Here is a 23,963-nt window from a genome sequence, read left to right on the forward strand (position 1 = left end):
AGATTTGCCAACACCTTGATCTTGGACTTCCAGCCTTCAGAGCTGTAAGAAAACAAATCTCTGTTGTTAAGCCACCCAGTCTGTGGTAGTTTGTTATGGCAGCTCTAGTAGATTAACATAGTGCCTAAGCAAGAAGGTCGGGGAAGAGTAAAAGAATACAGAAAAAAAGTTTGGCACATTTGATGATTTTTCCAAAGGTAAGTGCCTCTAGGTTATTTGTAGGAAAAATTTGATTGTAAAAGTGAATAGTACATTTTCATGCTTGTTACGTGTCCATCTTTTATTCACTGTCGTCTATCACCATTGCTACATGTCTGAATACATGTAGGTTCTACCATATAAATTGGCAACATTGCTGCTGACATTTTTTTGAGTTAGCAATGCCAAATTCAAATTGAAACCCTACTGAACAGCTAAGCTTCATTGGCTTTTTATGGCCAGATTTACATAAAGTGGAATTTACCATCGATTATGTGTATAATATATGTACAGCTGTTTATCTCCAGCATTCTTCCCGATTCACATCTGTGTTATTTCAAGAGGCACTATGGAGGATATAAGCTTAGAGAGGATACAGATGCTCAGATCTGATGAACAGTTGGTTCATTCTTCCTCAGTGGTAGGATTCAGAAAGGTTGTCAGTCATCAAATAAATACATTGCACTAGAGGATGATTATGTTTACAAATATTACATTTTGTTGGTCTGGAATAAACCAAAGTTGTATTTCCTTTCAATAATATGCACGAAAACAGTTGGCACATAGAAGGCACTCACAAAGAGTTTGTAGTGTCTGAGCCTGCTTCTATTAGTACTTCATTATTGGAGGTGCCAGGATCTTCTCTCCATATATTCCCCAGAATCCACCTGATGGTCAGACACTCATTGCTAGGATATAGAAGAAGTATAAGCCATGAGGGAAGTACTGTTGTTACCAAAAAGGATGATTTACAGTAGAGCTTTGTACATCATTGTCACAGGTAAAAGTAATATGGAAAGCCCAGTGCTGTATTCTAGCAAACAAGGGGCAGTGTGAGGCAATACAAAGAATTTTGAGCTGGAAATCAGTACTACTACTTGATGGATAAAATATAGTGTTATGGAAATGGAAAAGTGTTCTTTGAGAGAACGAAAAAAGGCAAGCCTATGGAAATGTTACCAGAATTCAGGATTTAGTTCTAACTGCTTCATGGGAGTTTATCATTCCTAGTGGGAATCTTCCATGCTGCCCTGCTGGAGGGGTAGCAACGGGCTCAGAAAGTATGGGAAGGGGAAGATACATTTGCCCAGCAGAACTAGAAGCTCTCACTATGACCAACCTCTTGGTCTTTATGTCAATTCTGTGATGACATAAAGGGATGTGAATTTAAAGGACATGTTGATTTTAAAACCTCACATAAAAATTCCATCAAATTTATGGGTTGAAAAGAAGGGAGCAAACACAATCCTTTTATGTTATCACGGTGAATAACATAAACCTCTTTGAGGCCAGAATTCAAGTTATTAGAAGTTACGCTGTTTTTAACAGTTGCATTTTATTTTAATTAGGTTATTCCAGCTTCTAGACTCCACAGGCTTCTCTGCCATTTCTGAACATCTGTTATTTCAATTAAAGGGTAAATACTTTATCTGCAATTATCACAAAGATTGGCTCAAAACGTATGAACAAAACAATCAGGGTTACCTTGAGTCTTATATATCAGGGAACAAAAGGGGTGAGTTAAAGGGTCCCCGCTCCTGGGAACTCTCCCGTTCCCACTGCTAGAGAAGCCAGGTGCTGCCTTGCTGCGATGGAAGCCCATGCGAGGGTATCCTGTCTCTGAAGCCATGACATTAGGCACAGGCACGGGCACATGATGGTCCCATGAGTCTCAGTTCTGGGACTTTTAACCGTCAAGGAAAACAATCTCTATTTCTGCTTGGGTTGCTGGAGAGGACAAAGATTCAGAAGCTATCCTGTCACTACTGAGGGAATGCCTGCTTGATCCTGGAGCCAATGCTAAAGAAAATAGCCAAGGGGTGGAGAAGGCAAGGCTGGGTCCTGCTAGCACTGGGAACCCTTGAGTACAGCTGTAGCCAAAACTGGTTGGTTACCCGCGTACTTCTTAATTTCAAGAGCCAACAAATCCCATTTCTCACTCATTTACTCATTCAGCTTAAGGTAGTTTGAGTTGTGGTCTCCACTACTTGTGACCAAAGAAGTCTTGACCAATATATAAGTTCCGTTGTTCCTTGAAACTTTAATTATAAGAAGCCAGAAACAGAAGGTTACATAACATACGATGCCGTGTCTCCGAAATGTATTCATAAAGATAGAAAGTAGATTAGTGGTTTCCAGGGGCTAGGAAGAAGGGGGAAAAGGGAGTGACTGCTAATGGGTATAGGGTTTCCTTTGGGGTGATGAAAATGTTCTGGAATGACGGTTTCGCGACTCTGTGAAGATACTAAAAACCCTGAATTTTATGGTACGCAAATCGTACCTCAATTTAGAAAAAATAGAATATAGTCATTGGAGGCCCCCACCAGGGAGTGAATGAGAATGCTCGATCCCCTCACTTTCCTTGTCATGAGGGATAGGATAGAGTTATCGAAGCAAGAACTGCACAATTGAAAAGTGCTTTATTTTCAGGAATTACAAAAGCCAGTGAAATACAGAGGAAAGGGAATACTACTATAATCTGGTATAACAGAAAGCATGGTCCCTAGCTTTGCTTTCCATCTACAAACACAAATGGGGATCTGGTGATTTACAGCAAGACGTGGTAAGCACAAGACTATGGCTCCCTGTGGACTGGGCTCCTTCATTTGATCTAGAAATTATGATAAAACTGGCAGTAATACCCCTTGAGCTGTAGAATCCACCTAAAAACAAAGTTCCTTCATTTTATTTACCAGACGACCAGGAATCGTACACTAGTTTAGCTGCAACCATGTCCTCCACCGCCATTCCTGGAATGGACAGAAACTCAGTTCACTATTTTTTGTCAGAACAACTTTTCCTAAAAAAGCCCAGGACTTGGAACTGGCAGTTTTCTGATACATTCTCCATGCTAATGCCTATCCAGGTACCAAAGACTGATACCCAGGTGAGCTCTGGCTTGGAGGGTCTACAAAGGGCAGGACAAGGCAGGGAATATGATGCTAAGCAAGAAATACCCACCACACAAATTTTAAGTGTCCTTCAAGTTTAGTTTGGGGGTCAGAAAACTTTCTGTAAAGGGCCAGTTGGTAAATATTTTAGGCTTTGGAGGCCATGCGGTCTCTGTTGTAACTATTCACTTCTGCCGTTGTAATGCAGAAGCAGCATGGATGATAAACAAATGAGCCTAGCCATATTCCTATCGACCTTTCTTTGTGGACACTGAAGTTTGAATTTCATATATTGTTCATGTGTCATAAAATCTTACTGTTCTTTTGGGTTTTTTCCCCCCAAAACATTTGAAAATGTAAAAAATCACTTCTATGAAAATAGGTGATGGGCTGGGTTGCTCTAGTCCCAACTCTGCATCCTTTAGCAACCCCACTGTGACTTACTGTCGAGGATGCATACCTTAGCCTTGAATGGTATATGTTCTCAAAGGGCAGGGGCTGGTTTTTATTAATTTTTGTAGCCACTACTGCACCCAATGTGGAACCTGACACAAGATAGGTGCTCAATATATGTTTGCCAAGTGGAAGGATGTGCCAATAAACCAATCCCAAAAGTGAGAAAACAAAAATTGCTCAAAAGGGTTGAGCAGGTTTCTGTAATGTTCTGTCTCCTGAAGGGCTTGGCTGACCTCTGACATGCTATGAACTCTGCAACTTTCTTTCAACCAGGCTTTGGGTAAAGCTTAAACTACCTTGGCCTGTCTCTCTGTGCATGAGAGGTTTTAAAACTATTTGACAGCCAGTAAAGCATGGATATTGACCAATTGGCATGGGTGCCGAGTGGCAATGTGGGGACTTGACTATGGGAAATATGAAAGATCTTTAGAGAGAGACAGAGGACATGCTTGAGGGGCAGCAACTTATTTACCAGCTAGTTAGGCAGTATTTCATTATTTCAGGCATATCTGCTGTGCAGCCTTCTATGTCCCTTTCCTTAAATCTGGTGGGGTGGGTGAGCTGGACTCAGGGGCAGACCAAGTCCATTCCTAGTTGGACTTCTGCCTCTACCAAATCAGATGGTAACGGGGCTTCCCATGGAAGCCCTGCTCAAATCAGCAAGCCGGAGGGTAGGTAAGGATGGGAAAAAGAGGTCTTGGGCTGTGCTTTCTGTCCGGATCTCTCTCATGTTTGGTCTCCCTGGCATTTCTCTTAGGCTCCCTTGTCTTTGAATATTTTTATCCTCCACCCCCTACCTCTGGAGGATATCGGCTTCTGAGTTTCATTGAGATCTAAGTCTAAATGATAAACTACTGCCACTTGCTGTATGCAAATCGTTTTACATGAACATCTCACTTAATACCCACAAAAACTCAAGGCAATAGATGGTGAAGAAGATGTGAGGTCACTTGTCCAAGGATGCATGTCCAGGGAACCCAACCCAGGACTGCCAATTCCAGAGTTCGTGGGCTAATCACTATGCTGAGATATGTAAATAATTGGCATGGATGATGGATTTCACAATGATTCAGTCATGGAGCCTGGTCACCCATTCCTCTTCCCACTGACGAGTGGACCTGCCTTGTGCTCTGGTTGGATTTGTACCCTGGGAGCGATGACCCTTACCTAAAGATTTGAACACTGTGGTCTTCTCACAGTAGGCTGGCTTTACTCCCTTCACCACTTCTCCCAGCTCAGCGAAGATCTCAGCCTGTGAAATGAACACACATTGACCCAGGCCATGGAGCGCATGTCTGCTCTGGCCAGCTTGTATAGGTAGGACATCCCTGAATTGGATAAGGAATAAATCTGATAAATAGATCATTTATACATTGGATGATGTTAGGAGGATGCTTCTTCCTAGAATTCTTTTTGGATACCATCTGCCCTTGTGACAACATGAATGCAGAAGTACAAGTTTGTGGCCAGGGGCATGTCCTGCCAGGACACTGTGTAAGTGAGGAAATAGGCATGGTCTCAACACTCATTGTGGCAGCCCCTTCTTGCATCTATGCCCTGATTACAAAAGAAAAAGAAGGCCAGACAGTGGCCAACCATTGTCCTATTTAGTTGGCCACATTCGAAAGGTTTCCAGGCTACAACCAGCCCCCATCTCCCAATCCTACCTTCTTATAAGAGAACCCTGTCCAATGGAAAAACCCATTAAGCTTCTCTCCAAGCAAAAGGGATAAGAGAACACATGTCACCACCAAAATGGTCACATCATTTTGAAAGAGTATTAGAAAGGATTGAGAGATGTTTAGGACCTGTAACCCCACAAAGAAGTGGGTTTGACTGAGGCCTGGAGCAGGCCAAAAAAAAAGGGGAAGTTAATGAAAGCCTAGGATCCTGGTGAGGCCAGCTGGGCAGCATCTACCAGGAGAAGATGCTCACCCCTGACAGTAGGACATCTCCAGACTCTTTCAGGGCGGCCTCCCGGGAGTCCACGTACAGCACAGCTTGTTTCATGAGTTTGTCATCCAGTTCTCTCCAGTCAGGTCTGCTGGCTCCGATGGCTAAGGAACAGCAAAACAGACCTTGAGCTCAGAAATAGTCACAAGGGATACTAAATGCACCAAAGAATGGAAGAGGGGTGAGGAAAAGATAATGACATAAGACACGTGGGAATGTTCAGATTTGGAATGCCACATTTCCCCAGGCCAACCCCCTCTCCATCAGCAAGACCGAACACTCATCAACAAAAATAATGCCTGTCATTTTCCCCTTTCCATTTCATTTCTCATCTCATTACTAAAAGATTTGGAGGCAACTTAGCATTCATTTATTGAGACTTACTGTCTGTGGGATGTTTCACACATATTATTTATAGTCCCTGCAAGTACACTTCATGTCTGATTCCATTTAAAGATGTACCAACTAAGGCTCAAAGGAATGCAGGTTCTTGCCAAGGTTATATATTGAATACATGCATCCAAGCTCTGAGAGTGCCATGCCTTTCATGCTTCTTCCACTTATCAGGGGCAGTGACTTTCTTACCCAAACCCTGAAACAGAGACATCACTTGCAGCTCCTTCATACTCCACACCCCTCTACTTTCTTTCTGTCTGCTTGCCATTCATCACTCCCATTCCACACTCCCAACCACTTCTCTCTTAACTGTGACAAAAGAGCTCAGTGTCAGGGTCTTGGAGAAAATCCAACAAAAAGAAAACCAGCTCCATCCTGGAGCCGAGCTTTCATATCCTCTGCAGAGCCCAGAATCACAACACTGAATCCTGGCAGTGGCACAAAGGATAATGCAGAGGCTGCAATCAAACGCCTGCAGGGTCAGGCAGGTAATGAACATGAGCAAAGCTGGTCAGAGGGGCTGGACTGGAAATGGTGGAAACCCAGGCACACAGAAGAAAGCACGGCCTTCTAAAGGGAATGGGCATTGTTAAGCTCCAGCTGGTTGTTGCCATGTGAGAATTCAGGTCCACTGCTAGATATTCTCTTTTTTTTAAAAAAAAAGAGAAGTAGGAAATCTATTTGCATGTGTTATTTTTTGATTTTTAGAACACTCTATGGTCCAAACAAAACACATCTGTTTGCTGGATCCAACTCATGCCAGCTAGTCTTTGGAAAGCACTATAAAGCCTTACAACAATATAAGGCAGCATTATATGCTGTCCAGTTTTCTCTACTTATTCCCTCTCCTTCAGTTCTCCCTTACTCTAATTTTCAAAGAGAGTGGTGTAAAAATGTCCATTTTGAAGGTTGTTTGTGTGGGGAGTTCTACAGAACAAAAGACTAACTAATGAAGCTTGTAAATAAATCATAAGCTGGTGGGAAAGTCCCCAGCTTCTCAGGCCACCTCTTCTCATAGTTCTGTTCCCCTAAGTTTTTCTGAGTAGGGTGAGTTCTCAAAGGATTGTGTGAGGCCATTTGGGCAGCAAAGGGAGGCGCCTGATTCAGACCTGGCTCTGGCTTTGCTCCAGTGGAGCTAGAATGGACAAGGGTCAGATACTGGCTGGCGAGGTGCAGGGCAGGCTGAGGAAAGTGGAGGGAGGTTGGAATTAAGCCTGCCTCTCAGCCAAGTTGTAAAGTAAGTAAAATCTGTCTTCGGCGTTACCATGTCGACTGTACTTATGACCCAGTTTTCTTAAGTATTGTTGATGTCTCTGTGAACACATAAGCCAATTTTGTCCTTAGGCCAGGAAAATACAAGAGATTTCTTGACTCAAAAACAAGTCAGCCCTTCCTGGGGAGAGATATGGTCCCTTCATCGTACAATGTAAGGAACCTGCCACGAACACATGAGCCTGGAAGGGGACTCTAAGCTCTAGGTGAGACTGCAGCCTAGATAACACCTTGATTCGTCCTGTGTGAGTAGAGGAGCCAGCTGACCCATGTCCGGACTCCTGAACCACAGACACACTGAGATAATAAATACATGCTGTTTTATGCTGAAAAATAATTATGTCAGTCTTGCTGAAGATTCAGCTCTTGTAATTTCACCAAGAATTGGTTTCTCTTGATTTCCGAAGTCCTTGCAGAAATGGTCTCACTGTCCGTAAAGCCAGACCCTACCCATCTCTAACCTACCCGCTAAGCCACCTCCTACCTCCCCCTCCTCTGACCCACAGCATAACACCAGTCCCACAGGCCCAGACTTTCAATTTGCTTTGGCCCATTCCTCAAATATGTCATGTTTTGTTTCCTTCACAGAACTTATCTTTAGCTGGAACTATCCAGTTCACCTATATGTTTACTCATTTGCTATCTATCTCCTCTCAAGAGAATGTAAGCACCTGGAAAGCAGCAGCCTTGAGTGCTGGATGCTGATACCCCAGTGTCTAGAACAGTGCCTAGCTCATGGTAGCGACTCAATAAACATTTGTGAATAAATGCGTAATCCTGATACTTGGCTCTTGCCTGCTCGTATGGCAATGTGCGCAGAGATCTTAGCTTTTGAGGTCACACCATGTGCTTGTCACTAATACATAAGGCATCCATAACATGTTTGAATCTTCTAATCTTTGCCTGCTCACTCACCAGAATCCAGTCTCTTATTGGGCTCTGAGGGTAGAGTGCCTCAGTTCAAATCCCAGCTCTGCCACTAAGGACCTCTGACTGTGGGCAAGTTAGCGAGTGACTTAATCTCTCCATGCCTTGCTTTACCCACCTGTAAAAGGGGGTCATGATAATAATAGCTCCTACCTCATGAGGGTGTTGTAAGGATTAAATGATATAATACAAATAAAAAATTTAGAACAGTACCTGCAATAGTAAGTATTCAATACAGACCAGTTTTTGCTACAATCCCTAGGGCTATCTGAGGATCATCAGAGGGCTCAGGATCTCTTATGTTTAGAGTTCCACCTATCCAATCACATACATTAAAAAGCATCTGCATGTCACATTGTGTCTTTTATGCTGTAATTTAAAAGTTATTTTATAATTTGCAATGTTAAGAATACAATGAGTCACTTGGCTTGGTCATTTAAACTTCATTACATTTAAGAACTGAGCTGGAACTGATCATTTGCCATAATGTTACATTATACAGATGTTATATTTATTAATTTCAGGTTTGCAACTTTTTTCTCATGTTTTGGAGTGAATATTGTTTTTCAAGGCTCATATATTTCTGAGGTACTTAAAGAGTTGAGGCATTTTGAACGAGAAACACAGCTCTACAGACACAGCCCCCTGGTCCAGCCTAGGGATGAGTCTGGCTACCACCTACTCATGGCTCATGAAGCCCCTCTGCTTACCATTGATGTGAGCCCCCAGCTTCACCCATTCACCAAACAAAATGGGCTCTGTTGCCATGGTGACTGTGATGATCACATCCGCATCTGTCACAGCCTCCTGGACTGATGAACAGACCCGTACCTCTCCTTGTACTGTGTCCGCAAACTTCTCAGCATTTTCTCTGGTGCGATTCCATATCCTCACCTTCATTGGGGGTAACAAGAGGACAGTGGCACCATGATTGTTAGGCTGTTTATGTTTGATCAAGCCCAGGGTGCCAAGAGAAATCTGAACACTCTGGAATCAGGGCTGCTCTTATTTAAATCATCCCCTAGGGAGAATGGACATTTGAGGAAGAGAACAGCATTAATCTGGGCACAGACCTGGCCAAATATTTGAAAATGACCTTTCTCTAGCCCTCCTCCCTTTTATTTTCCAGTTCTATCCCAGGACACACAGCCTCACTAGTTTAATAGCCACTATACAGTGTAATGATGAGCAGAGCAAGTTCTGAAGCTAGGCGGGCTTACAGTTAACATTTGCTCTCTCACTTACTGACCCTGGAGTTACTTAACGTATATGGCCAGCATTTTCACATCTGTAAAATGCAAATGATAACTGGGCAAACTTGGTATCATCAAACTCACACTTTATGTTTGAGACCCTGTAAAGAAGTCAGAGCAGGTATGGGTTTCACAAACAGGATTATCTATGGCAGTGCTTTGCATGAAATAACTTGATCTCTGAAGGGTATGCAGGGAATTAAAGATGAGATGGATTTTAGGAGTGAATGGTGCAGCAGATGAAAAGCCCAAGAGTAGTAGAGACCATTTGAATCCTAGAAGGTGTGGGAGTGGGGGTGGGGGTGTCATTGGCCTCACCAGGAGGTAGGAACTTGCTAGTTTGCTTAATTGATTTGCACATCTGTGGTATGGGTTGTCAACCTTCAGCTGAAAATAAGGCCTAGACAATCTCTCATAAGGAACTATAATAACTATATTATGTCTAAAGATGTTTATCAGCCAAGGTGAAAACCAGTACGATATGGCCAGTTGTAAGAATGGTTAACCATATCACCCTTCTTGATAGAAAACTATGCAAATATTATACAAAAATTCAATAATCTGGGAAAATGATGATGTTAGTACATTCAATGAAGAAATAGGATATACAACTGTATATAACTAACATGATTAAAACTATCTTATAAAAAGTTGATGAGAAAAGATTGGAAAATGTGAACTGTTGTCTTTGAAAACAGATAAAAGGGCATTTTTTCTTTCATATTCTTCTTTACTGTATATATTCCCCAAAGCAGAGGTATTATTTTTATCCTAAAAAATCATACTTTAGGCTTCTCACACTTGTACAAAAATGAAATAAAAGCAGCATCAATCAGACAGTCCCATAGGAAGCAGGAGATGATTGGGGAAAGGTGGGCCAGCATCTGGACTGCAGGAGTGAGTGCTGTGGCCTCTTGCTCTCTAGGCTTAGTTTCCAGTTTGGGGATCCATACTCAGAATAATTAAAGTTCCTGGATTTGCCTAAGAGAAGCACTGAGAGGGGTCAAAAGGACAACTGAACATAGATAATGGATATAATATGATCCTTTAACTAACTGAGTGGGCAGGCTATGTCCTCAGGCAAACCCTGCAAACTGAGAAACTGGAAACAGGTGAATCAGGCCTTCTCCTCACTCTTTACCTGCAACAGGACTTCTGAGAAAGTCATCAAAAGGATGGTTTAGATGGGACTCTTGACCTAATTATGTCAGCATAACCCGTGTTGCAGTGAAGTATAGACAAAGGTCACAAGTCATGGCAGCTAGCTCCCCTCTGCTACACACCTCTCCCTGGACTCACCTCCTTAAAGGAGAACTGCTCTGTGAAGATCTCATAATGGCTATAGGCCTGGACCCCAGCCCCGAGGATGCACAACACTTCACTGCTGTGAGGTTTCAAAAACTATTTGAGAAATGAGATGGAAAAAGTCAAGGGAGACATCAGCAGCTGGGTAAAGAACAAATACAGTTTGATTATCAGGTGACTTCTGCTCTATTTTCAGTTCCCTCAAGAACTCTGGGGCAACATCTATCCTATCTTCCCACCCCCAACCCCTGGTAGCCACCATTTTACTCTGCTTTCATGAATTTGGATTTTTTAGATTAAGCCCTAAAAATCTAATGCATGGTATAATGGACACAGACAACAATATTGTATTATAATCAGCAAACTTGCTGAGATTAGAACTTAATTATTCCAACCACTAAAAAGAAATAATAATTATATAACATGATAGAGATGCTAATTGTCACAACAGTGGCAATCATAGTATACCCTCTTCTCAGAGCCCTGAGAGCTGCCTGGAATCCATGAGCACATCATATATGAATGTACTAAGTTAACATGTTGTACCCTTTAAATTTATACAATGTTGTATGATAAATATAGTTAACAAAAAAAATCAATTCTTGGGCTATCGAGGAGATGTCATTTTGTATTTCTGTTCCCCTCTGTAGAGTGGGGAGGGAGGGAAGGAGCCTTCCCTGAGCACCTAATATATGCCAATGCTTTACTTGCATGATCTCGTTTAGTCTAGACAATGACTGTCTGAGACGCTCCTATTGCTATTTTCCTCTTACGAAAGAAGAAATTGTGGTCCAGAGAGGTTAAGTAACTTGCTCGGGGTCTTACACCTATCACGTAGCACAGTGGGGCTCTAAAACCAAACCTTTGATTCTCCAAAGCCCACGTTCTTTTATCCTGTGCTACCCCATCTTGGGGACGTGATAAGCCACACCCACTTCTCAGAGCCCTGAGAGCTGCCTGGAATCCATGAGTCCTTGCGACCCCAGTTCCCAGCTACATTTGCTCAGCTCCCTCTCTGTTGATCCTTTCTCAGCCTGTCTTCCTTTAAAGAGGAATGTAGAGCTGGAATTTGTGGCACTGACTGAGGGTATATGTGTGTCTGCATTTGAGTGGGATTCTATAATTATCTTATGCAGTGTCACCTCTCTGTGTGAAGTCTTTCTGACCTCCCTGATAGAGTTCACCACTTCATAGCAATTATTTTTTTACAGATTTAGTTTCTTTAACTGGTCTATATACCCCATGAGGACAGAACGGTCTATTTGCACAGAATTGGCACATATCTACTATTACCTGTAATAGACTCTGCTCTATGATGGTAGGCACTGTATATGGTTTTGCTCACCATTCTATGCCCCATGCTGAGCACCTGGTGGGCATTCAAATATTTTTTGAATAAATGTAAGCCAGGGATAAACTCTGATATATATTGCCACCTTGAGAAAGCATGTCAGAGTTCCCAGCTCAGGTTCTGTGCAACCCAAATACAAAGAAGTTATAGTGTCCGTCAGACCTGAGAACTTACTATTTTTCTCTTCTTCCTCCTAAAAGCCCTGAATGAAAGAGAAGTGGTGAGAAAGAAAACATTCTACTCTTACAGAGCAAAAGTAAAACAGATCCTTTGTTCCCTATAGAACAACCCATCTGAGCCCCTGGGAAAAATGCTGTGAGGTTTCAACCTACACTCTAACCCATCAGCCCAGCGAGCCTCCTCTCTTCTGGGAGGGCAGGTTTTTATCAATGCAGCAAAGCACAGTGTAATTGAGACTTGGGTCTAGAACACTTTGGTTCCCAAACCTGGTTGATCATCAGAATCAACCAGGGATTATCGAAGAAAAAAAAAAAACTAAGTTCTTGGACCCCACCCTCAGAGATTTTGATTCAGTGGTTTTGGGAATCTGAATTTTAAAAAAAAAATCCCCAGATGCTGCTGCTGCACAGCTTGGGTTGGAAACCGCCAATCTGGGACGAGAAGATCAGGCAGCCTCGGAAGACCTCAGCTACCTGGTCTGCAACTTCAGGAAACCACAGTCTCCATTTCCTTGTGCACTGAGTGAGGCCAATAATGCTCGCTCTGCCTTCCTCACTGAAATGCAAAGGTAAGTCAAAACAATAGATTGGAAATTATTTTGGAAAAGACCAGAGTCTTTGCCACTGTAAGGCAATACTGGTAGAGCCGCCATGACCCTGTTACCAGCAAACATTTCTCAAGGAGCCTGTTCATTATCTAGGTCTGAGTTGGGTCTGCAAGTAATTTTAAAAAACCAGTTCATCAAAGTGCATACTTAGTCTACTCCCTTCCTATACAGTAACCCGGTTAATCCTCACATTCTTCCCTCCTCATCTTATATTTAGAAGACCTTAATAACACACAACCCTCTCCTATATCAGCACATTTCCTTCCTGCTTAGGCCTCATGAACCAGCGTTCCCAGACCTTGTGTCCTCCCCCAGACTCCACACTCAGTTTTCTAAGCCTTGAGCTCACCTAACCTCACATATTTTGGCATATGTAGTTCCAGCTATGTCCCAAGGAAGACCAAAATAAGTTCCTCATGTCTCTGTTAGACACTGACACACAACCCCACCCACCAGCTCACCTTGACAGCACAGCCAAGCACTAATCTTACCTTGGTGGCAATGGCAGACACTGCAGCTGTTCTCTTTGCAGTTATGACATTTCCATCCATAACCTTGGAGGAAAGGACAGAGTGTAAGCAAAGGACCACCCTATCTACTATTGAAGTGGAGAATGAATACTTTGAATGAATATCTTTATCTCTAAGCACTAGTTCCCTCACCTGTAAAACAAACAAACAAACAAACAAACAAACAAAAACAAAGATAACGCCAGCCATTCAGAGGGTTTTTGTGAGGAATAAATGCACTGGCATACATGAAAACACCTAGCCCATGGCAAATCCTCAAGAATCACCCATTTTCTTAAGCTTCTCAAAATACCAAATTAAGGAGGAACTTGAGGAATAAGTCATCTGACATCTGTGCAAGGGCCATGAAACTCTACCTCAGTGGCTCTCAACTCTTGCCATGCATTTTGGGAGATTTGTGAAGATACAGATGCTCAGACGCGACCCTTAACCAAGTCTGACTCCCTCGAAGTGGGATCCAGACATCCTTGTATTCACAACTCCTCAGGTAACTCTGAATTATACCTGGTTGATCATAAGCACCATCCTTTGCGCTGTTCCCATTTGTAAGTTTCTCATCTCTGTTGATCCTCACCAGATGGTATCAGTATTCTCATTTTACAGACAAGGAAGTAACTCATTTACTACTGAGAAGATTTGGGAAGGATCTAAGGCCTTGTCATTTAGTTGGGTGCAAAGTCTGAGCTGGCCCCACTTTCCTGGGAAGCCACAGTTGGTAGGTAGTATGGATGTCATCTCCATTGGATGAGTATAGGTTGGGAAGAGTTAGGTACTCTTCCCAGAGGAATAATGAACAGTCACGTTCCTTGGAGAGGCAAAAATTCAGTACAAGGAGGATCTAAGAGTCCAGGGGAGGTTCAGGTGAAATGAAGGAGATTGTCCCTAATGAGGTGTCAACTGCCCAATATCAGAGCCAGCCTGAAGGGTGCAGAGCACAGGAGTTGAGTACAAGCTCCACAGTCATGCATTCCTGGGTCTTTTACTAAACTGCTGTGTGACCTCAAACAAAGTGACTCTACTACTCTGAGCCTCTGGGATGTCAACAGAAATTGGGTGAGGGCGTGTAATAAAAACTCCTACAGAGGGATGTTGTCAAAATTGAATGAGATCAATTTCTCCTGCCTGGAACAGAGTAAGTGCTCATCAAGTGGCAGTTAGAAACGCAGCAGAGCATAGTTGTGAGAGAGTACGGGTCCTGGACTCACACAGAGTAGGCAGGCCTGAAGTCCAGCCATGTGCCTTATTAACTACATAAACCTGAGTAAGTTGGGCATAGTTCCTTATGACACAGTGTCCTCATCTACAAAATGAGGGTAATAATATTACTTATCTTATAGAGTGGTTCTAAGTATTAAGAAAGTCAATACACGTGAAGCGTTTAGAAGAGTTCCTGACATATACAAAGTGCTCAATAAATGTGGGCTACCACTATTTTTTTATACTATCATTAAATGTTAAACGAGTCACTGGAAAGACCCTCAGAAAAGATTCCCAGGGATTACAGAACGCCCCTTTTCTTCCATGTTATAGATATTCACTAAATAAACATTTCCTTGGCTACTGGGTTTGTTCAAGCTATATACTTGGAGTAACTGGTATAGGAAGAGAACATATACAAGAATGATGAGATTGTCACTTCCACAATGTCACACGCTTGAAGCAGCAATGGGCTCTGGTGCTGGGTTATGCATCTTCAGGCAATCCTAGAAACAGACACATGGTCCCAGATAACCTTCACCATCACTGGTATCCAGTCACTCAGAGGGCGGCATGTGTGGTCATAATTAAAACTTCCCCCGTCCCACAGAGAATAACTTCCCAGCCTGGCTCTGGGCCCAGGGGCCCCACTCCACCCCAAGTCAGGGAGTTGCTCACCGCCAGAAGGGAGCCATTGCTTGGCTCAAACAGTAGCACAGTGGCCTGGTGGGAGGGGACACTGGAGGTGGTGCTGTGGCCCTCGTAGAAGGTGACCAACTTGGTGGTCAGGGCATCCTCTGCAGCACTGTAGACGGGCATGACCCCCAGGAAACTACAAGGAGAGAAGGAGAAGCTTCAACCCCTTCCCATCAATGCTGGGGTGTCAAGTCCCCATGCACCGTCCTTTCTCCTCCTTCCTTTCTCCTTCCTCATCCCTGCCTTAGAGGCCCTCTCCCTTCCCCTGGTCTTCCCTTAGGCAGTAAGCACAGTACCTTCATAAATCTGGCACTGGATGAGAAAAACCATTTCAGTTCTCCCTCTTACTAGCTTCATAACCTCGGGTAAGTCGCTTAACCTCTCTGAGTCTCAGTTTTCCCACCAGTACAATGACTACATGAACACCTACCTATAAGGAGAGTGTATTGAATTAAACAAGGTAACACCTATAAAGCGTCCCCTTGTCACGGTGAGGAGACACATATTAGGTGGCGGCTGCTGTTAGCAGCGATTAGGTAAGCCCTTTCTTGTTTTCTCCCCTGCTTCCCTTCACACTCCTCCTCTTCCTCCTTTCCAGTTTCTCCATCCGGCCTTCCTCACTCACCCGTTGTGCTTGGCCACCGGCACTACGGTGCGCACCGGCTGCGTAACCCCTCCATTCAGACCGCTGGAGAAGTTGGCCAGAGCCGCCTCCAGGGGCGGGATGAGGAGGCTGGAGCTGCGAAGATGATTCTGCACCTCGGCCGCACTCAGGAACGCTGGCGCCCAGCTCATCTCTCCGCCTTCCTTCTGAACTCAGCCGGAGTACAACTATCCGGGTTCGCAGAGCTGCGCCCTATATGAACGTGCACCGCTCTGCGGTGCCGCCTACTGGTTACCTCGTAGCTACGGGGGCGGAACAACGCCGGTCTCCGCCCACCTCCGCCACCAGCGGTGTTTGCTGGGTCCCCTCTAACGACCGCTTCCCCAGGATTTTAGGTGAAGCGGTGGGCTGCCAGTTAGTATTCTTGGGTCCCTTTTCTCAATTCCTGTAATTAGCTGTACTCATTGTCCTTGCGAAGGGTTTTGGCACTCCATCTGCTCTCCTCCCACCAATTTCTCTATTTGCTGTCTCTGTCGTCCTGCTTGGGAAGGAGACAGGGTAGATAGAGGCAAACGCTGGCGGGGCTCTCCTTTTTATTAAATTATTTCCTCTGCTAGGAGATATTAGGTGAAAGGAGGAAGTTGTCTAAAAAACATTTTTCTTTCGATTCTGTCCCCATCTGGAGTCTCGTTTCTCAACCTCCCTCCTACTCCCACCCTCAGATCCCAGGCCATGGATTTCTTAAACTGCACAATTTTCTCTAAGTGTAAGTAACTCATCTAACCTCGCCTTTAAAAAGGAAAAGTCCTCAGGACAAGAGGTAATGGCCTCGGTCACACTAAGAGCCACAATGCATAAGAAGACTTAGGCTTAGGTCTTTTCTTTAAGATTCTTATCCTTGAAAGAAGGAAATAAAACAGTATGTACACAGGAAGGTAATCCAGGATGCTAGGCAGTCCCAGCCACCAAATCACTAGTAGGAAAAGCGAAAGCTTTTGATAATTTAAAGAAAAGAAATTATTTTTGACTTGGAGTGGTTAGATAAGGTTTTTCTGAAGGAGGGGGAATAAACCAAGGCCAAGTATAAAATTAATAATGATAACAACAATGAAAACGGATTATTGATTTTACTACACCAAGTACTGCACCATGCATTTTGTGTGCACCACCTCATTGAATTATACAACCTCTGTGGTAGGTAGGTGTTGTTATGAGCCTTTCTGTCCATTCGAGGATCTGAGAGGTGTAGGGCTTTATACAAGGTCACCCAGCAAGTCGGCAGAGGAAATGGGATCTGCCGTTGAAGTCAGACTCCAGAAGTATACTCCAAACCATCAAGCTACCTTGGCAGAAAAGAAGGAAGGCATTTCAGGCCTGGTGAACCCCGGGGGTGGAAGACATGTATTCTAGGACTTGACAACCTTCTTGCCAGACAGAGTTGGGCTGGGACTACAAGCCTAGCGGGTTGGCACGCCGCTGTGCCTGCACCCCTGGAAATGCCCGCTAACCGAGGCCATACCCTAGGGAGAAGGTGGACACTTGCGCTTCCCTGGAATTCCTGCCACTACCACACTGAAGCCTATGGCGGGGCGGGGCGAGGATGCACTACGATGAGGCAAACACGGTGACTGAGGTACTCACATCCATTGCATAAATGAAAGGGCATGTCCAGAATTCTATATACTCAATAATGAAAGTCGAAGGAGGGCCGTGCGCCCCAAGCGCTGAGAGGACCGAGGGGAGAAAACTGGGCTCTGGGGTGCGTCAGCGCATGCGCAGAGAGGTGCGGGCAGCCTGCGGGACCTCCCACCCGCCGGGTAGTCACGAATGTCCCTCCTCTGCTGTGTCCGCTCGACACTGAGGCAGCGTCCAGCGCTGGGGGGCTGTTGGGAAGCGTGTTGAGAGGTGGCGCCGCGCGGGTGGGCACGCGCACCTCAGCGGTCGGGGCCAGGGTGGTAGCAAGGCCTGAGGGGTGAGTGCGTAGTCCTCCCCACCTATGGTCCTCCTTCGCGAGTCCGCGGCTGCCTCTCGGATTCCCCGTGAGGGGAAACTGCGGCCCCGAAACAAGAACACCCGCACCCCAGCACGCAGAATGAGGGAGCCTTCCCTCTACTCGCAGACAGCACAGAGCTCCTCAAGATAGGCTAACGGAAAGGCGCTCCTAGGAGTTTCATTTGGACAAAGCCTTTGAAAGCAGCGGGTTTGGAGGCAAACATTTGAGTCCAGCCCTGACTAGTCCACCCTGTATTTCCTGTGTGACCGCCTTCGTCAGCTGGGGCTGCATGGCAACACCGCAGGCAGGGCGACGTTAAAACGACTGAAATTTATTTTTTTCAGTTCTGGAGGCTGGAAGTCCAAGATCCCGGCTCCATGTGTCTGGTGTCTGGAGAGAACCGGGTCCCTGCCTCCGAGCTGCTGTGTTCTGGGCGGAAGCGGGGCTCGCTGAGCCTGTTTTATGAGGGTACCAATCCCATTCCTGGGGACTCCACCCTCGTGATCTAACCAACCCCAAAGACCCAACTCCTCATACCATCACATTGTCGTTTAGCATTATATATACAAAAAAAAAAAAATCGAAGGGCGGTGTACACAGACATTCAGGGTTTTTTTAATTTTTTTTTAAAATTTACTTATTTTTTTATGATGACATTGGTTAACAAAATCCAATAAGTTTCAACTGTACACTTTAACAATAAAGCATATGTATATTTACAGTGTTTACCTTCCATAGTTAGATTTCTTTCTGTCACCACATATTTGACACTCTTCCACCTCTCCCCTCCTCTCTCCCCTCTGGTAACCACTAGCCTATTGTTCATGTCCATGAGTCTCTGTTTGTCCTGCTCATTTGTTGCTTTTAGGTTTATATCCCACATATCAATGATATCATGGGATTTTCAACTTTTCGAATTTTCTGTCCAGCTTATTTCACTTAGCATGATTATCTTGAGGTCTATCCACGTTGTCACAAATGGCAGTATTTCATCTCTTCTTATGGCTGAGTAATATTCCTTGGATATATGTACCACAGATTCTTTAGCCAATCATCTATTGTAGGACACTTCGGTTGCTTCCATGTCCTGGCCACTGTGAATAATGCTGCTATGAACATCGGTGTGCAAATATCTTTTCAGATATGGGTTTTCAAGTCTGTGGGGTAAATACTCAGTAGAGAGATTGCTGGATCATATGATAGATCAATTCTTAGTTTTTTGAGGACCCTCTTACTGTTTTCCATAGTGGCTATACCAATTTGCACTCCCACCAGCAGTACATGAGGGTTCTCTTTTCTCCACAGCCTCTCCAACATTTGTTATTACTTGTCCTGTTGATTATAGCCATTCTAACAGGTGTGAGAAGGTATCTCATTGTGGTTTTGATTTGCATTTCCCTAATAGATAGCAATGTTGAGCATTTTTTCATATACTGGTTGGCCATTTGTATGTCCACTAGGGAGAAATGTCTGTTTAGATCCTCTGCCCATTTTTCGATTTGATCATTTTTTGTTGTTGTTGTTATTCAGTTGTATGAGTTCTTTGTGTATTTTGGATATTAGGCCCTTATCAGAGATGTTGCTTGCAAATATATTTTCCCATTTGGATGGTTGTTTCTTTACCTTGGCGATGGTTTCTTTTGCTGTGCAGAAGCTTTTTAGTTTGATGTAGTCCCATTCGTTTATTTTAGCTTTTACTTCTCTTACCTTTGAGGTCAAATTCATAAAATCCTCTTTAAGTCCAAGGTCCTTGAGTTTAGTTTCTATGTTTCCTTCTATGCATTTTATTGTTCCAGGTTATATTCCGGACCTTAATCCATTTGGAGTTAATTTTGGTGTGTGATGATAGACAACAGTCTAGTTTCATTCTTTTGCAGGTGGCTTTCCAGTTTTCCCAGCACCATTTATTGAAGAGGCTTTCCTTTCTCCATTGTATGTTTTTGGCTTTTTTGTTAAAACTTATTTGCCCGAATAAATATGGGTTTACTTCTGGACTCTCGATTCCGTTCCACTGGTCCGTGTGTCTGTTTTGCTGCCAATACCATGCTGTTTTGATTACTGTCACTTTGTAGGATAATTTGAAGTCGAGCAGAGTGATGCCTCCAGGCTCATTCTTTTTTCTCAGGATGGCTTTGGCAATTCAGGGTCTTATGTGCTTCCATACTGATGTTTTTTTGTTGTTGTTGTTGCTCTATTTCTTTAAAAAATGCCAATGGGATTTTGATGGGGATTGCATTAAATCTGTATAATGCTTTAGGTAATATGGTTGTTTTAACTATGTTGATTCTTCCAATCCAAGAACATGGAATATCTTTTCATTTCTTTGTATCTTCTTCAATTTCTTTTGATAGGATCTTATAGTTTTCATTACATAAGTCCTTCACATGTTTCGTTAGATTTATTCCTAGATATTTGGTTCTTTTTGTTGCAATTGCAAAAGGAATTATTTTTTCCACTTCTCTTTCTGACACTTCATTATTAGAGTATAAGAACGCTATGGATTTTTGAACATTGGTTTTTGTATCCAGAAACTTAATTGTATTTGTTTATTGTTTCTAGTAGTTTTCTTGCGGAGTCTTTAGGGTTTTCTATATAGAGAATCATGTCATCCACAAATAGTGACAGTTTGACTTCTTCGTTTCCTATTTGGATGCCTTTTATATCTTTCTCTTGTCTGATTGCACTCGCTAGGACCTCCAATGTTATATTGAATAACAGTGGCGATAGTGAACAGCCTTGCCTTATTCCTGAACTTAGAGGAAAGGTTTTTAATTTTCCTCCATTAAGTATAATGTTGGCTGAGGATTTGTCATAGATGGCCTTTATTATTTTAAGATATTTTCCTTCTATACCGATTTTGTTAAGTGTTTTAATCATAAATGGATGGTGTATCTTGTCAAAGGCTTTTTCTGCATCTATTGATATGATCATATGATTCTTATATTTTAATTTGTTTCTGTGTCATATCACATTAATTGATTTGCATGTGTTGAACCATCCCTGTGCCCTTGGGATGAAGTCCGCTTGATGATCATGGTGTGTAATCTTTTTAATATGTTGCTATATTCGGTTTGCTAGTATCTTATTTAAGATTTTTGCATGTGTGTTCAAGGGAGATATTGGTCTGCAGTTTTCTATTTTTGTGTTATCTTTACCAGGTTTTGGTATCAGGGTAATATTGGCCTCATAAAATGAGTCGAGGTGTATTGTTTCCTCTTCAATTTTTTAGAAGAGTTCGAGGAGAAAGGGTATTCAATGTTCTTTGAATGTTTGGTAAACTTCACTGATGAACCCATCTGGTCTGGACTTTTACTTTTTGGTAGGTTTTTTATGATTGCTTCAATTTTCATACTGCTGATTGGTCTATTTAGGTTTTCCAGTTCTTCTTGACTCAGTCTAGGAAGGTTGTATCTCTAAGTACTGGTCTATTTCTTCCAGGTTATTAAATTAGGTGTTATATACTTTTTCATAGTATTCTTGTATGATCCTTTGTATTTCTGCAGTGTCGAGAAATAGTCATGAGTTAAGTCATGAAACAAGAAGCGAAGCCAGGTCTGTCTGATTCCAAAGACAGAATTGGAGCAGTAGGAATAAAAGGATTTGGGGCCAGGGGAAAACCCTGGAAGGGGGCAGTAACAGCATGGGCTTAGAGATAACCTGGGTAAACCTCCAAGAAGGTTGGAGAATAACTGACATTTATTGAGCACTTACTTTGTGCTAGGCACTGTGCTAAGTGCTTTATACACATTGTGTCTTTGAATTCACACAAGAACTCTGTGACAGATAATATTATTGTTCCCATTTTATAGAAACCGAAGCATAGAGAGTTGAAGAACTTACCTGAGGCCACCTAGCAAATCAGTGGATTTAAGACCTGAGTGCCACACATCACAATTCCTCTTTCTACTTGTTGTAGATGGGAATGGGTGAGAGATTGGCCCTGAGGAGCTCAGAGCCCAGATGACAGAACACTGAGTTGAGGGAGCAGCCTGCAAACTGTGAGGTGCCATGCACGTGTGTCTCAGCTGGGAACAGAGCCCAAGGAGCCAGGAGGAGGGTCAGACAGGGAGCCAACACAGGCACTCAGAACTGGCTGAAGCAAGGGTCTCAATCTGAATGACTTTGAGAAGCCACAAATCGAGAGTCTGACCCAGGATCCTTCAGCCAGTGGCTGCCAAGGCACCTAGTGGGAAGTGAGGAGATAAGGCTCTTTCTGGGTAGGGAGTGGAGGATGCACTAGTCCATGGACATTGGAGAGGAGGTGCAGGTGAGTGTGCAGGTGCCTGTCAGTGAAGGACTTTCGTGCCACCAGCAGGAGCTCACACAGCCTTCTTCCAGGGAACAGCACACGGATACCAACATTTCTGAATCTAGGCCTACTGGGGGAGACTGACCAGGTAGAGAGGAGCCGGAGTCAACCAGGAGAACCGAGGAGCTGGCCCTGAAGAATGGCAGGACTTTGGCAGGCCGAGATGTGATGAGGCGCTCCTGGCTGAGGGCACAACAAGCACAAAGTCCTGGCAGAGAGGCCTCATCTGTAAATACCTATTAAGCAGCATCCACACAGCCAGTGGCATGAACACGGATAGCCTCTCCCTCCTTTTTTGTGTCCAAACTCTTCCATCATCACAGCATTGGATTTTAATTGCTTACCCATTTTCCTCCCTCACCCATCAGACTAGGAGTAAGGGCAAGACCTATCTTTATAGCCACAATTTATTGAGAGCCGATTCCATGCTGACCACTTTGCATACCTTGCTTTTCTCCATTGTCCGAAAGCACTGGGCCATATCTCACTGAAGCCCCTCAGCCCAGAGAGCCTAACTCCATGCTAGGTCGCAGTGTGTTCAGTGTAGATGCTTTTTTCTTGCTACTTTTAAGATTCTCTCTTTGTCTTTAACCTTTGACATTTTAATTACGATGTGTCTTGGTGTGGCCCTCTTTGAGTTCATCTTGCTTGGATCTCTCTGTGCTTCCTTAAGGGGCTCGTATGTCTATTCCCTTCACTAGGTTAAGGAAGTTTTCCAACATTATTTCTTCCAATAGGTTTTCAATTTCTTGCTCTCTTTTTTCCCTCTGGTACCTCTGTGACATGAAGGTTGGTACACTTGATGTTTTCCCAGAGGCCCTATAAACTATCCTCATTTTTTAAAATTACTTGTTCTTGTTGCTGTTCTGATTGGGTGTTTTCTCCTACCTTTCTTCTAAATCGCTGATTCAAATTTCTGCTTCATCTAATGTTCCGTTGATTTCCTGTAATATATTATTTATTTTAGTTATTGTGCTCTTCATTTCTGACTGGTTCCTTTTAATGTTTCTAGCTCCATTTTTACGTTTTCTATTTCTTTGTTTAAGTTCTCACTGAGGTCATTGAGGTCACTGAGCATTCTTATAATCAATGTTTTGAACTCTGCTTCTGGTAGATTGTTTGTCTCTATTCTGTTTTGTTCTTTTTCTACAGCCTGTTCTGTTCTTTCATTTGGGATATGTTTCTTTGTCTCCTTATTTTGGCTGTCTCCTTGTGTCTGTTTCTATGTATTAGGTAGGGCTGCTGTGTTTCTAGGTCTTAGTAGAGTGGTCTTATGTAGTAGGTGTCCTGTGGGGCCCAGTAGTGCAATCCTCCTGGTCATCTGAGCTAGGTGCTCCAGGTATGTCCTTTGTGCAGGTTGTGTGTGTCCTTCTGTAATACTTGAGCTTTGATTGCTGTTGCTATCTCAATGGAAGTGGTTGGCTTTCGGAATAATTGGTTATGAGCACAGGCCATGACTATAGTGAAGGACCTGTTGTGCAGGGGCTGACCCAATAGAGCAGGATTTGCTTTAGCAGGGCTCTTGTGCCTGCCCAGTCTGCCCTTTGGATGTGTTGTTTATGGAGGTTGTCAGGTGGTGCTCTGCTGTGGTCTGAGGCTGGCCACCAGGTGTGTTGGTTCTAGAGCCTCTTGGGAGGTGCTCTGGTGTAGGAGAAGGTCAGCTATGGCCTGTGTCCTGCCCAGGGCCACTTGGTATGAGCTACAAAGTGGCCTGCAGATGGTTGCCACTTGAGCTTGACTTGAAGGTGCCTGGGAGGAGATGAATTGTGAATTGAGGATGGCTGCTGCTAGTGCTGGACTTGGGGCTGCTTAGCATGAGGTACAGGGCATGTCGAGGCCAGATGC

The 23,963-nt window shown here is 43.6% G+C and overlaps 1 protein-coding gene across 1 annotated transcript; it reads right to left on the reverse strand.

The window, feature by feature from the left end:
- Positions 1-2,599: 2,599 nt before the first annotated feature.
- Positions 2,600-16,083, reverse strand: CRYM (crystallin mu). The gene is made up of 8 exons (XM_011385755.2): positions 15,838-16,083; positions 15,195-15,348; positions 13,281-13,343; positions 10,646-10,747; positions 8,804-8,987; positions 5,481-5,602; positions 4,713-4,797; positions 2,600-2,948 (listed from the first exon to the last, which is right to left on the reverse strand). The coding sequence occupies exons 1-8, from the start codon at positions 16,005-16,007 to the stop codon at positions 2,884-2,886; spliced, it is 945 nt and encodes a 314-aa protein (XP_011384057.1). The 5' UTR covers positions 16,008-16,083; the 3' UTR covers positions 2,600-2,883.
- Positions 16,084-23,963: the final 7,880 nt, after the last annotated feature.

Source organism: Pteropus vampyrus, unplaced genomic scaffold, assembly GCF_000151845.1.
Source record: "Pteropus vampyrus isolate Shadow unplaced genomic scaffold, Pvam_2.0 Scaffold776, whole genome shotgun sequence".
Taxonomy (NCBI): Eukaryota; Metazoa; Chordata; class Mammalia; order Chiroptera; family Pteropodidae; genus Pteropus; species Pteropus vampyrus.

What these genes read in the sequence shown, in the direction of transcription:
- CRYM (XM_011385755.2), bottom strand. Translation starts at nt 16,007, where the DNA reads ATGAGCTGGGCGCCAGCGTTCCTGAGTGCGGCCGAGGTGCAGAATCAT. An exon ending in AGCAGTTCTCCTTTAAGGAG is followed by an intron (nt 8,988 to 10,645) that starts GTGAGTCCAGGG and finishes CCCCCAATGAAG; the next exon opens with GTGAGGATATGGAATCGCAC. An exon ending in GAGATGTCCTACTGTCAGGG is followed by an intron (nt 4,798 to 5,480) that starts GTGAGCATCTTC and finishes TTCATTTCACAG; the next exon opens with GCTGAGATCTTCGCTGAGCT.